Source organism: Gobius niger, assembly GCF_951799975.1.
Source record: "Gobius niger genome assembly, chromosome: 19".
Lineage (NCBI taxonomy): Eukaryota > Metazoa > Chordata > Actinopteri > Gobiiformes > Gobiidae > Gobius > Gobius niger.
Window position 1 is genome coordinate 23,833,275 of NC_136870.1, and position 14,942 is coordinate 23,848,216.

A 14,942-nucleotide genomic window follows, 5' to 3' on the forward strand; every position below is an offset into this window, starting at 1 on the left:
TCCCGGAGCTAATTGTAGATGATGTGAGTAATAAACTACAACATCAGCCCAGCTCAGTGTGTGATCCTTGTTCTTTATTGACTTTATTTGTGCATATTTCTCGTTTTCACGTGAGGACCGGAGGTTTAGCTTTAGCTTTCTCCGGTGGTAATGCTACAACAGGCAACCTCGAGGCCCAAACACATTCCCAGCGCAGATTCAGCCGCTGAAATAAGTTTTCTTGTCGCCGCTTTTAATCCTGGGTGTTTAGGTACAGAAACACTGATGTGTGTCTTTCAAAAGGTCAATTAAGTCTTCTTAAATAAAAAAATAATGTGGCAGGTTTGGCCATAGGGTGATCGATCTCTCTTCATTATAGCATACATAGCATATTACCTAGTCATCATCAAACATCATTGTACCTGAAGTGTTGGGTCTTGGTCGTCAGTGGTGGAAGGATGCAGAGATCTCGGACAGTTTGGCGCAGCTGGGCGTCCTTGCCCTCTGCGCTCTCTCGTACAGGTCTGAGTCTCCAAAGTACCGTGCTCTGTACAGCATGCCCTCCTCTGCAGGAGACAGGGAGGAAATATGAGCAACAAATTATCATTTTGGTCTACCGTCAAGCCAAGATTAGCACATCAGAAGGGTTAATTCCTACCTGATTTACTGTGTTTTGAACTCCCAAAACAACATTTTCCTTTCATTGTAAATCGCTTTTTCCAAAACTACACAATATCGCAAATCTCTCTCACCAAAAATTCAAAATAAAACCACACATGTAAACCTGGCTCTATCCATTAATGTTTTCTTGTTGAGAGTATAGGCAATTTTATGTTTTGTCAGTAATCTACAGTAAAAGATGTTTCAAAGTGATATCTCTGAATTACCCCCCATTCACCTGCAGTGTCTTGCCTTAAAGGGATATTTCAGGATTTTTGACATAGGGCCTCATTTCCTAGTTATCCAGAGTGTTGCTGATTTCTGGAGATATTTTTTTTGTAATTCATGCAGTTCTTATGTTTGAAGAGTTTCGTGGCGCTAGGCTAGTGCAAGGCTAGTGCATGTCTATGGTATCAGCTAGCCTGCATTAAAAACAGTCTGACCCGCTCCACAGAGCACCTGAGGCAAATGACTTATAACACCAGACTAACCATATAAATGTCTGTGTCCATAGAATAATTTTAATCATTTTGCATTTAAAATAACTTATATTTGAGCAGCATCAGCTTCGTGGTTGTATAAGCTACGCAGCGGTGGAGTGATCTGCTAGAAAATAGTCCCTCAAAATGCAATCATTCATGTGATGCGAGGTCAGTTTTATTCCAAACATTACTCTATGGACACAGACATTAATATGGTTAGTCTGGTGTTATAAGTGATTTGCCTTAGGTGCTCTGTGGAGCAGGCTAGCTGATACCATAGAAATGCGTTAGCCTTGCACTAGCCTAGCACCACGGAACTGCATGAATTACAAAAAAAAATATCTCCAGAAATCAGCAACACTCTGGATAACTAGGAAATGAGGCCCTATGTCAAAAAATCCTGAAATATCCCTTTAAACCCACATTATCAAACTTTATCCTTAACGTTTTGCTGCTTGAACTCGTCCCAAAGCCCCCGTCACGCTTCTCTAAGGAAACCCCGACTCCGTAAGTGCAAACTCGGCCTACTCTGCTGCTTCTCCTTCCAGCAGTTGTTGCGGAGGTTGGAGACGTAATCCTCCTCCACGTTCCGCTCCAGGTTTTGCAGGTTGGCTCCGCTCCACTCGTTGGAAAACTGCTCGCCCACGAAGTACGGCACCTTCAGCTTCTCCGTCAGCCGCTTCTGGGAGTATCCCGCCGACCTGCCGCGGGACAGAGGACAGGGCTGAGGGGGGGCGACGTGTGGGAACAATGAGCGATGCGTCAGGAGGCGAGGAGGGTCTGCGTGGGCCGAGGCCGTGATATTACAGTAATTACTCGTGTTTAGAGATAGTTTGCCCACAGCAGAGGAAATAGAGTTTATAAACAGTTTTGTCAGATTCCTCATTAGTACATTATATTTGATGTTTAAGACTTTTTTAGACATTCGAACTATAATATATTTTAATCCAATCATCCCATTAACACTTGTATTACCCCAGAGGGACTATGGAAAGGATTTATTAAGGTAAACAAGTTACTTAGTTCTGCTTTAATCCAGTACAGCGCTCTTCATCTCTCCACCAACATATACTGTTTGAATATAAATATACAAAAGAATCATCACGCTGTCAATGTATTCTGTATATAAGCCATTCCCAAAGTCTGGGACATTGTGGCCCCCTTATTGTTCCAAAAATCTCCCCCAATAATAATAATTTACTCTATTCAAATTATTTTACAGCTAAAATTACATGAAAATCATCTACAATAGCTGAATACAGATTTAAAGAGGTACATTTTTAGCAAATAAATGTACATTTCCTTTCAAAATCTGTTGTTTTTCAATGTACTTTGGGAACCACTGCTCTATATTAATCATCCTATGACGATTAATTGTACGATCATTAAGATAACGAGTGGCTACATATATGTTTTTTTGACTGTTATTTTGTCTTTGTACAACCATAACCGATAAAACATCACAGGATATTTTTCTTTTATTTGTACGATCAAAACGATAGCATTTCATTTGCTGTTGGCTGTAAATTTTTGTCAGATCATGAATCCAAAAAATGTAGTTTTCATATAGTATGTGTTATTACATTGTGCATATGTGCCATAAACTGTAATGTATGGACGCATTCGTGCAAGAGTTTAAAGTGGATGTTCATCTAAAGACTGGAACTGAAAGCTGAAGGGTAAGTTTGCCGACATAACTTCTCCAAACTTCTACCTACTCCTTTTGTGCTTAATGTCATGCCCTTCCTTATTTACCTTTTGGAAACTCGCTGTTTACTGTTTATCGCTTTGCTGCTCAACAAACAAACAAATAAACAGCACAAGCAGTTTATTCTACCTCTTTCTACCTTTTTAATGATGCTGCCTGGATATTGCATTAGAGTTTTATCTTAATGAAAGTGAATCCACATCTTTATTTTACTTAAAGATCTTTGTAGTATCGAGTGGATCAACTTGTTCCACTGTAATTGTGATGTGAAACACTGACTTAACAAGGCTTATACATTTTACACTTTAATGCTCTCTGCTGCTGGGATAAAATGCAGTCAAAACAAGTTAGAGAATCCATGTGTCTGCTTATCATGTCTGTGGACTCCAGTAATCGCTCTCATGTGGTGTGACTTCTCTTACGGTCTGTAGCTGAGGCTGTAGGCCGGACTGTGGCCCATGAGCTGACTCAGGGCAGAGACGATGACCAGGATCAGGATCGGCATCACCTGCACGAACAGAGCCAGCCCGCCCTGAGAGAGAGAGAGTCCGAAATCATTATCAGTAATAAAGTATCATCAACCAAGAGGCCAATAAATCTCCTGCAACATTTGAGTTACAGTATCATAGACATATTTTAAGTTGATGAACTCTGTTTGCCCCCTCAGTGTTAGTAGCATCTAGGTCTGTAACTAATGATTATTTTGAGTGCTCTTAGTGCTTCAAAAACATCTCTACAGCTGAACTTTGTTTGCTCAAAGCTGCACATGAACATAAGCACAAGTTTCTGTGATTTGCCCCATTCCTCATTTGAAAGAGAGTCCTTTAAAGTGGACACATCCTGCATATAAAGCTTAAAAATAGACTGAAAAACCTTATTTTGTTCAATATTTTACACATAGATATAATATAATAAAAACTAGAAATGCAATGGCTGCGCCATTGCGATTGACTGCGGAATTGCGGGAAGCGAATGCAGAAATTGCATAAACTGTTCAAATTGCATAAATTGCTTAATTTGCATAATCTAATTTGCATAAACTGGTAAAATGCATAAAATGTCATGTTGCATAAACTGTATAAACTGCATAAAATGGTAAAATGCATGAATGGGTTAATTTGCATAAATTATGTAAATTGCATAAACTCTTTAAAATTCATAAATCCTAAATGGCATAAACTCTTAAGTTGCATAAACGGTTTAAAATGCATAAAATGGTTAATTTGCATAAATTGTTAATATTGCATAAACTTTTATATTCCATAAACTGGTAAACTGTTGAAAGTGCTTGATTGGCAGAAGCTGCACAAATGGCTGAAAGTCCTGGAGTCTCCCCATTGGCTGGATTCTCCCATACACACCAATGCAAACATTTCAAACTCCTGTATTAAAAAAATGGAAAACTGCAGAAGGCCAATTTTTTCTCAAAACCCACAAGTTGCATAAGCTGAACATGCACAAAGTGCAGAAATTGCATAAAATGCAGAAAAAAGTGCAGAAAAGCATGGATTTGCGGCAGCCCCATTATAAGTCAATAGGAAAAATCTCCGACATTTTGGCCGATTGCGGAAAAACCGTAAATTGCAGAAGTCCCAAAAGTAATAGCACCCTTCTCCTCAACATGCGGAACATTTTGATGCATAACTTGCATAAATTGCACAAAGCATGAAGGTGCTGAAAGCTCTAGAAAATCGGGAAAAAGATGGAAGAGGAATAATAATAAAGAACATGAAAACCAATAATTGACTGCGGAAGAATTCCGCAGTCAATCAATGAGCGGGTCCCATTCAGCCCCATTCATTGAAAAAGGTTCCCGAGTCCTGTGTGAAGCCCTGCTCTCACAGGGTGGGCGGAGCCGACAGAGCTCCAGAGCTTGATTGACAGGCGCTGGAGCCAGTTAAATGCTTCCAAATTTCGGGCTGATAAACAAAAACTAGCGGGGTTAAAAAATGTTCACCAACCCCGGCGTGGTCACATGGATCAAAGCGATTTTTAGAAAAAGAAAAACTCTTTGGAGCCAGGCTTTTAAGCCGTTCTCGTGACGTCTGAAGTCTCATTAGAATCAACGCTCCCAAGTGTCTCTTGGAGTCGCCCCTGGCCACCGGGGGGCGGTATTACAGCAATGTCAGCTCCCCGCCATAAGGACCATACAGAAGTGTGATCCTCGCCCATTGCACCTGCTTTAACCGAGTGCATTCTCTCCAGTTTGGCTTTACCCAGTATGGCGGTATGACTCAGTGGTCATACCGCCTATGCTATGCCCAATCCCGTCAGACCTTGGAAGCTACGCAGGGAAGGGCCTGGTCGGTACTTGGATGGGAGACCGTTTGGGAAACACCAGGAAGCCTAGCGAATGTAGTGTGTGAGTGAGTGGTTGGTGGTGATTGGAAGGGCCGATGGCGCAGACTGGTTGCCTCGCTTCCGTCAGTCTACCGCAGGGCAGCTGTGGCTACAATAGTAGCTTACCACCACCAAGTATGGAATGAATGAATAATGCAATGTAAAGCGTCTTTGAGTGTCCAGAAAAGCGCTATATAAAACCGATGCATTATTATTATTATTACTCAAATCTAAAAGCTGCTGGACTGGAGCTTAAATGACCCTATAGGCCAGTGTAACACCTCATTTGAAAGCTAAGACCTACAAAACTGATCTAAACTTTTCCTCGTGTTGTCGCTTTTTTCATTATCTTTTTCATCACATTTTTGTCACTTTTTGTTGAGTTTTTGTCACTTTTTCGTTGATCTTTTACGGCCTTTTCGTCACTTTTTTTTGTCGCACTTTCATCGGTTCATCTTGACACTTTTTTTTTCTGTGTTTTCAGCTTCGTTTTCTTCTTGTTTCTGTCGCAATTTTGACACTTCTTTCAGGACGCTTTCTCCAAACTGGAGAAAATGTGCTCGGTTCAGGCGGGGGTTAAGTAGTCAGTTTTTTCCCCCGTATTTAAAAAAATTACGTTTCAGCCTTTGTCTTTTCATTGTATCATTGTAGTGAAAACATTTTTGTTTAGTCTAGTCTAGTCCACAAAAGCATCAACTCTACATTGATATTTTTGTATTCAAACATATTTATTCACATTCTCTTCTTCATGGATCTTCCACCACATGAACAAAGCACAGATCTGTTCTTTTGGCAGTGAATTTAAATGTTTTGAGGCTTGTCATGTTTTCAATCCCTTCTTTTAATTCTTACTTAGTTTTTAGTTACCCATTTCCCATGAACTTCTTTGAATTTAGTTTTAGTCTTGTTTTAGTCAGCGGAAACCTTTCTTTGACCATAAAGTTCCCTGCCTGCTCGTACATGTGAATAAATGATCACAGCGCTCCCCCTAGTGGCCCATGGTTTGAACTGCAGGGCCTGTTACTCACGTCTCTTGGCCGTTCCCTTCTGGGAGCAGGTCTCTGTTGTCTCGTCCTGGTGTGGGTGTAAGCGTGACCGTTACCTACAAAAAAAAAATCCAAATTCCTGATCAGATAGAGTTTGCAGATATCGCGGCCTTCAGATGTTTCGAGATGGACCTACTTGTTGGGTAGCCTCCTCCGAAGAACATGTTGAACAGGTCCTCGGGGGAGATGTCGGCCTCGAAGGTGTTGTGGTTTGTTCCCGGTCTGTGCGGATGCGTCCTCTCCTCGCCGTATTCATCGTACTGTCTGCGTTTGGAGGAGTTGCTCAGGACGGCGTAGGCGTTTCCGATCGCTGAGGAAGCAGATGACAAGACGAAGGTTTGTGAACATCTACAAAAATTATCCCCGACCAGGGTAAGGGTTTTTGAACAGGTTGAGAGTAGATTCAGGACAAAAACGGGTCCATCAGGGGTGGGAACCTCTGGGTACCTCACGATTCGATACTAGTGATGCACGATAATGAGAGAAGAGAAGAAGAACTCAATGTAACAGTTCACAGTTCTGCCCAAAATGTAGTAACTCTACCAACCAATATATAAGTGTATAAATATAAATCAAATAATGAGTTTTAGTTTGGGTTTGGGTCTCCACCTTTTTCTAAAGCTCTGGGTTTTTTACAGTTCCATCATCTGAGCAGGTCTGTCTCTGCTCATCTGTGTCACATCTTGTTTAAAAAAATTATATTACTACAACCATTTCCTTCTTAGTATTTTTCTTTTTGTTGACATCATGCTAATGAATTATTCTTTACAATACTGGAATATAGACAGTATTATAGTATTTCACTGAGTCTAGAGGCAAGTGATGCTAAATCTGTGCCTGTGACAGATTCAAGTTTGACTTATAATACGAAACTACAGCATCAAAACAAGACTCTCTCCTGCATCGGGCTCATTTATGCATTTGTGCCTCGTGTGGTAAAAAAAACATGAGCAGCGCGGCTCATTCCATCAATGTAAAACTTCTCTCGTTTATAGCGCTTCAGTCACGGGGCTATCGTGTTTATTTTATCAGAAATAAGAAGATAATGCATGTGTTTACGACCCGCTCTGTTCCAGTAACTTATGTGAGCGGGTCAGAGGTTCGCATTTCCTCGCCTTTTTCTCATTTTGTTGCGGCGCTAATGTTGAAGTGACTTTGATGTAAAAAGTCGGAAAACTCTTCCTTCGTGGAGAGCGCCTGCACAGCTGTTTCGCTGGAATACTCTTCGTATTTTTCAGCTAAAGCAGTGCAGAAGTCGGCCGTGGAGAGCGTATATCTGCTGCTGTAAATGTGCTGTCCTGAGTCTGCAGCAGCTCCGGGTTGCAGGACGTGCGGGGCGGTGCCGCCGAGAGAAAGGCAGCGAGCTGGAGCCGCAGATTCAATGCAATTTGAGCTTATTATTATCGGGCCTAATTATCCGCCAAATGTTTTTTAGCGGCTTATTGGGGATCGCGTCAAAATGCCGATAAATGCCGATAATTATCAGCAGCCGATATTATCGTGCATCCCTATTCAATGCAATGGGCGATACATGGCTTACAATAACGATTTTCTCCCGATACGGCGATACTGCGATACTCCATATATTGCACAAAAATAACCTACGATGCATCGCGATTAATAAAAAAAACATGCTACTTTTAACTTTCATTTTAACAAACCACAGATTATTCATAATTTTCATTTCTTTTCATGTGCTTCGTAACTCTTTTTTCTGTGTCTATAAATGAACAAGAACCCACAGTCCTATTTAAAAGGGAAAAAATCAACCCCAAATTGATCTTATTTATAAATATGAAAACTATCATTAAAAGTAAATTATTTGTGTGTTGGTCCAAGTGTTTAAAACTGTAGTGCTGCCCCCTGCTGTCCTGACTGACTTCTTGATCAGTGTTGGCCTCTATTGACGTCGCTCATTAATATGCATGACGCCATCAAAAGTATCGATATCGGAATAAAAAGTACCGGTATCGCATCGTCCTGTCGCGATATACGGGAAAATCGACATATTGTCACACTCCTAGAGTCCACTACATTGTTCAGTTTCACACACGTGGAGGTGGGAAGTTCCTGATAAAGACTTTATACCTTTGAAAGCCTCGGTCGCTCCCGGTGCTTGGTTTTTATCCGGGTGAAACTTCAGAGCCAGTTTCCTGTAAGACCTCTTCAGTTCGTCCTCAGAGGTGTCCTTCTGCACCCCCAGGATCTCGTAGAAGTCTTTACACTGTTTTATCCTGAACACAGAACACGTCAGTCTCAGCACAAGGTTAGTCTAAATTAATGCTTTTAACGCACATATTTCATCATTTTAGTGCCGATGGAAACCAAACCCTGTAATATGTTTTAGGGACAAATGCTTGACTCAGAAACAGAACCTTTTCCCATATCAAACGGCGAAAGAACCACAAGATAAATGGATCCCGGCTATTAATATCATGCAGGACGTGGGCAGTATACACCTGAAATATTGATGACTTTGAGAGACAGAGTAAGGCCAGCGAAGTCCTACAGCCAAAAGCCAAATACTTTAACAGTGGTTCTCCAATGTTTCACACACGAAGTAGTTTAGTTTATTTAATTTTTGTTCAATAACACATTGAGGCCGCGCTGTTTTGGGGGGGATCATTTTTCATGATATTTGTAGCAGCACAGTGTATTCTATGTTATAGCGATGGACACATGCTGTGGCTCGTTTGAAAGGTGAGAAATTGACTTAATAGAGCTTTCTACTATGTTACAATGTTGTTCTATCATCAAAAATACACCTGTAGTTGTGTTTTGACCCACTCGCACATCTTTGAGTTCTTAGCAACATGGTGGCAACTCCCAAAAAGCATCTCTTGCTAAACTTAACCCTGTTTTAGATCAATATTGCATTTTCTAACAAACACAGTAAGGCTGAGTGATATTTACACAATACTTTCTTGATAAGGATGAAGAAAGCAATATGTGTATATAACCTCGATATTATAAGTTTGCATACCTTCCAAACAGCAATCACCTCTAAGTGTAAAATGGTTTGAGATTAGGGCAGTAACTAACGATTATTTTGGTAATCAATTAATCTACCGATTATTTTTACGATGAATCGATTAATTGCTTAGCTGTGAATGGTGCATGAAAATTGTATTTTTTCATTTTTTTTAATCACATAAAGCTAAAATGGCATCACTTGAGGACATGTTGATGGATTAACTTAAAGTGAGTGTTTTTGGAGGCTCTTAGTGCCAATTCTTTATGCTTTATGATTGGATGAGACACAGACAGATATTTAGGAAATTTTCAATGTACAAAACACTAAAGACCCTAACTTGAAAAACAAAGTAGGTTTCCATCAAAAATAATAAATGTTCATGAAATTTTTGCTCTTTTTAAGTCTGTGTTTACTTGAAAACGATTAATCAATTACTTAAATAGTTGACAACTATTTCAATAATCAATTAGTTGTCAATTAATCGATTAGTTGTTTCAGCCCCATTTGAGATTATTACCAAACACCTACAAAAAGCATAACACCAGTTCTTAAAGGCCTGCTGGAATCAGACTTAAAGGAGCTTTACCTGATTGTACAAAGAAACAGGGTCACTCAAATTTCAAATTGCTATTTTCTGGTCCAAACTCATCTCAAACTTTCCTAATGCATTTACAACATCAACATTCATCACAGGGACTGAGTTTAAACCAGGTTTCACAACTTTCAGGAGGAAAACTGTCACTTCACTGTAAAATATGCCTACTGCTCAGTTTAAAAGGCTTTAAAACCAGTGTTTTGGGATAAATGTTTGCTTTTACCATATACTAAAGGACAAAACAAATGTTATTTCAAAAACAGAAAATTAAAACAATCAAGGATAGCTCCTTTAATGCTGTCTAATTGACATTTAAAGCCTAAATTTACCCTGTGGAAACCCTGTATTCCTACATTTACATAGAGGCTTTTAAACCAGGATTATATTAGTTCTAGGCCTGATGACTCCAGATTGAACCACTATGGAGGCGTGTTGTGCTGTGTCCGTCTGAACCCCTAAAGCGCAGTAGCCTTTGTTTATAAATAGCCTTCTCTCTCTTCTCTCTCTCTCTCTCTCTCTCTGTCTCTCTCACTGTCTCTCTCTCTCCCTCTCTCTCTCTCTCTCTCTCTCCCTCTCGCTGTCTCTCTCCCTCTCGCTGTCTCTCTCCCTCTCCCTCTCTCTGTCTCTCTGCCTCTCTCTCTGTCTCCTCTCTCTCTCTCTCTCTCTCTCTCTGTCTCTCTGTGTCTCTCTGTGTCTCTCTCTCTGTCTCCTCTCTCTCTCTCTCTCTCTCTCTGTCTCTCTGTGTCTCTCTGTGTCTCTCTCTCTGTCTCCTGTCTCTCTCTCTCTCTCTCTCTCTCTCTCTCTCTCTCTCTCTCTGTGTCTCTCTCTCTGTCTCTCTCTCTCTCTGTCTCTGTCTCTCTGTGTCTCTCTCTCTCTCTCTCTCTGTCTCAATGTGTCTCTCTCTCTCTCTCTCTGTCTCAATGTGTCTCTCTCTCTGTCTCCTCTCTCTCTCTCTCTCTCTCTCTCTCTCTCTGTCTCTCTGTGTCTCTCTCTCTGTCTCCTGCCTCTCTCTCTCTCTCTCTCTCTCTCTCTCTGTCTCTCTGTGTTTCTCTCTCCCTCTCTCTCTCTCCCTCCCCCCCCTCTCTCTCTCTCCCTCTCTCTCTCACCTCCGGACCGCCTCCACCTGCTCCGCCGTGTAGGACTTCTGACTCTCGGCCGGCTTCTCCTCGGGTTTCCGGTCGCCTCTCTCCGTCGGGTGCCGCTGTCTGGCCTCTGACGTGGAGTTGAAATGGTTGTTGCCGTTCCTCGGTCTGAAGCCGTTCTTTGCGATTAGTTCCTGCAACGCTGCGAGACAGAAACGTTCGTAAAATAACTATCTGACCAGTGAGTGTGGCAGGACATCGATTCTAAGATACATCGTGATGTTTTGTGGCACGATACGATACTTTCTGCGCCGATATTGATACTTTTGACGACAATATAAACATTATTAAGACTAAACTGCTCGACTGCTTTCATAGATCTATTTACAATAATGGTCAGGAATATTGTCCTGGAGTAGAGTTGTAGAGGGCGGCACTACAATAATAAGCACACTTTACAAACTACTTACATTGTTTTATATATACTTCTTTAAAATTACACCAAACCTGCATAAGAGCTACTCTTGTGGAGATACTCTGACCCACTTCTCACCCAAATCCTGCTGCATTCAAAGCCACCAAGACGGAGCTAAAAGGTAAAACTTGTTCTTGCTCCATTTCAATTAAAACATTTGCCCTTGATTTTTTGCCGCAGCCCAGACGACTGTGTAACTGTAACTCGCTGCAGTTTAAGCTGAATTATGCAGGACGGTTTAAACAGGTGCACGAGGAGAAGGCGATACATTATAGATAGACAACAAACACTCGGAAATTACTTCGGCTTTGAGCTAAACCCACAGTGTGAGAAACAATTGCGATATTGGTTTATGTTCTTGCATTTTACGATAATATTATTGCGATGTTTTACAAAACCATTTATACACAATACATTTGACTTAGTTGGAAGCGAATCCTTTTTAAATTGTGGTTAATGGGCTTTATAATTGGGCGGCACGAGAGCACAGATTCCCACCTGACGGGGCCGTTCTTTGTGGAGTTTGCATGTTCTCCCCGTGTCTGCGTAGGTTTCCCCTACCACTAAAAACATGTACAATAGGCCAGGATGAATGAGAGTGTGTATGAGAGTGCGTATGGGGGACGACGGATGGCAACTAAATAAACTACTTTGGAACATAAATGCCATCTGACTCACATATATTTGCCTCATTTTTTCTAATTTAGTCTGATTATTGCTTTCTTTGGTTCCTAATTGAGTTGTTTTAAGTCTTGTTTTGACACAATTCGATGAAATTAACTCTAGCTTATGGTGTTTAAATTCAATGGAGCTATACTGAGTTGAAATGGTTAAAGGCCCTATAGTACCTGATTTATTTTTAGTAACAGAACCAAGGCTGGATTTAAGTAAAATGGGCCCTGGGGCTAAAGTTTTTTTCAGGGCCCCAATATACTCAATCAATCAATCAATATTTATTTATTTATTTTTATTTATATAGCGCCTTAAACCTGGCTAACACCAGACTGCTGTGTGCGCTCGAATCATTTGGAACTGCACAACAGCCTGGGGACCATGGCCGAAATTTTTGCCCGGATTTGGGAACCAATCACAGAACGAGGAGGGACGGCAAGACGATGACGCGCTATTCGATATACGGAAGCTTGTAGTTTATTTACGGATAAAAAATAAAAGGTTTATTTACGGATCAAACATGACAGCAGCAGACGCGACGCTATTTTTCGATCAAGCTTTAGACCTTGTTCTAAATAGTTTAGCTCGAAAGTTTACAGCGGGTACGTCATACATCATCGGATACGATGATACGATTGGCTGTGGCTTCGTGCAGACGCATGATAGACATTCGTAGCGCCCAATAAACGGCCATGGACGATAGTAAACCACACCTCCTACGAGAAAATTAATTGGTGTCCCCAGACTAAATATCACTTGTGATTTTAGTCTGGTGTTAGCCAGGCTATGGCGCCTTAACAACATCTGTTGGATTTCTCTCTCTCTACAATCAAAGGATAAATTAATGATTTTTTTTATTAAACATGCAGAAGTAACTTCTTAAACATAATACTAGTTAAAAAAAAAAAAAAAAAACAGTTTAACATAATGACCCCAATTTTAGGAAAAACCTTTTCTACTGCCAGACTAGTGGAGGGGCACATTTAAAAGGAGGGTCTGGGGGTCCTCCCGCAGAGATATTTTTTTATTTTAATGATGCATTTTCGTGCATTTTCATGCATTTGAACAGACCAATTGGTACAGATAGATTTTTTCCCCAGTGTCAACGCAATGAAAATGGCTCAGACCTTGTTTAGACCCAGATTAGTCCTGGTTTAGTCTTAGTTTAGTCCTGGTTTAGTCTCGGGTAAAAAGTCATCTGCTAAAGCCTTACACGTGAGTCTGCAAAGCGAGAGGGAACTAATTTGACAGCCCGCACTGAGCACGCATTTTCCTCCTTATGCTCAGGGGCCCTTCCACCTGCAGGGTCCCTGGGCTCAGCCCTTGTCAGCCCCTGTATACATCCGGCCTTGAATAGAACACATTATTTGTCCTCCTCCTGTATATTATAACCTCAGATCATGGTAGAAAATGACTGTGCATCTCACTATTAAGCCTCTGTATACATTACATGAACTCGCAGGTTAGTTTTCTGGCATTTACGTGAAAGAGAACCTGAATAATGACCCTGAAACATATCCCTGAGAACAACTGGGATGTTAAAAAAGTTAATAACAATTGAGTGAGTGAACAAAAAAATCAGTTATAGGGCCTTTAAACAAAACATCGTCACCGCAATTCTCTTGACAGATCGAATATGACGATTCTTTCTCATATCGTGCAGCCCTTGTAGTATCGTAAAGCATCAATACATCTGTGTAAAAGCCTCATTTGCTTTTGTATTACTATATTGAACTCTGGTGGAGCTACATAGAGACTGATCCGCGCTTTAGACGCTACATTGTTGATCAAAACGTGCCGTAAAGTTTGATTTGTATCGGTTTGTATTCATTGTGATGCTACGCTCACGTGATCCCGCTAAAGCACTCGCTGTTTGTAGCATTAGCGACGGCAAACAGCGTTAATTTGAGGCTTTGTTGCATAATCAGGGATCAAACTGTGCTCCTCTGCGGTGCTAGGCTAAAGCGTTGTTTCCAGGAGAGGCCACTTCCTCCAGCATCTCCATCCGCTGCAGGTGATGCTACGATGCGGCCACACTGACCTCCAAACTCAGCCCCCCCCCCCCCACCCTCCACATCCAAACCTCTCCCCCATCGTTTTCATTGTACCTTTGGCTTTCTCTGTCGGGAAAAGTCTCTGCGCCTTCTCCAGGAAACGAAGCGCCTTTTCGGGCTGGTCCCTGGTCAACGCCTCGGCTGCAATGTCAATGCACCGCTCAGCCTCGTCCCTGTTCACTTCCATCGCAGCAGCAGCAGCGCACGAGAACGCATAAAAGCGAGATAAACGGAGCAGAAGTAAATAAATGTCGCGGGGTGATGACGGCGCACGGGCTAAAACGGGCATGAGTGGCAGAAGGCAGCTGGAGATCGGAAAAAGGCATGGAAACAGATGGGGCGAGGGGAATACGAGCTTTGCGCCGCACGAAGCATTTTTAAATTGGAGGCTGCGGGGTGCGCGTGCGGCGGGCGGACGCTAGGGGGAGACAAAGCGCCTGGTTTCAAAAGTAGGCCAACCATCATCACGCAGGTCGATGATGTGGTTCGTACGGAGCTGGCGGGGGTTAGTCATCATCATCTGAGTTTCTGAATTTTTGTTGAATTTTTGTTGAATTTTTGTTGAATTTGTGTCACTTTTTTTTTTAATTTTTGTCACTTAAAAAAAAAAAAGTGTCACTTTTTGTTGAATTTTTCTCACATTTTTGTCACTTTTTTATTGAATTTTTGTCACTTTTTGTTGAATTTTTGTTGAATTTTTGTTGAATTTTTGTTGAATTTTTGTCACAGTTTTGTTGAGTTTTTGTTGAGTTTTTGTCACATTTTGGTTGAATTTTTGTCACTTTTTGTTGAATTTTTGTCAAATTTTTGTTGAATTTTTGTCACATTTTTGTTGAGTTTTTGTTGAGTTTTTGTTGAATTTTTGTAGAATTTTT

The 14,942-nt window shown here is 41.2% G+C and overlaps 1 protein-coding gene across 1 annotated transcript; it reads right to left on the bottom strand.

The window, feature by feature from the left end:
- Positions 1 to 397: 397 nt before the first annotated feature.
- Positions 398 to 14,458, bottom strand: dnajb12b (DnaJ heat shock protein family (Hsp40) member B12b). The gene is made up of 8 exons (XM_079577237.1): positions 14,122 to 14,458; positions 10,891 to 11,068; positions 8,304 to 8,449; positions 6,352 to 6,525; positions 6,198 to 6,271; positions 3,252 to 3,361; positions 1,650 to 1,822; positions 398 to 545 (listed from the first exon to the last, which is right to left on the bottom strand). Exons 1-8 carry the CDS (start codon positions 14,354 to 14,356, stop codon positions 424 to 426), a joined length of 1,212 nt encoding a protein of 403 aa, XP_079433363.1. The 5' UTR covers positions 14,357 to 14,458; the 3' UTR covers positions 398 to 423.
- Between the last annotated feature and the right edge of the window lie 484 nt (positions 14,459 to 14,942).

Coding starts and splice junctions, on each gene's coding strand:
- dnajb12b (XM_079577237.1), bottom strand. CDS start 14,356: ATGCCCGTTTTAGCCCGTGCGCCGTCATCACCCCGCGACATTTATTTA. Junction 11,069..14,121: donor CCCGACAGAGAAAGCCAAAG/GTACAATGAAAA, acceptor TCTGTCTCGCAG/CGTTGCAGGAACTAATCGCA. Junction 1,823..3,251: donor TACAGCCTCAGCTACAGACC/GTAAGAGAAGTC, acceptor GTCCCGCGGCAG/GTCGGCGGGATACTCCCAGA.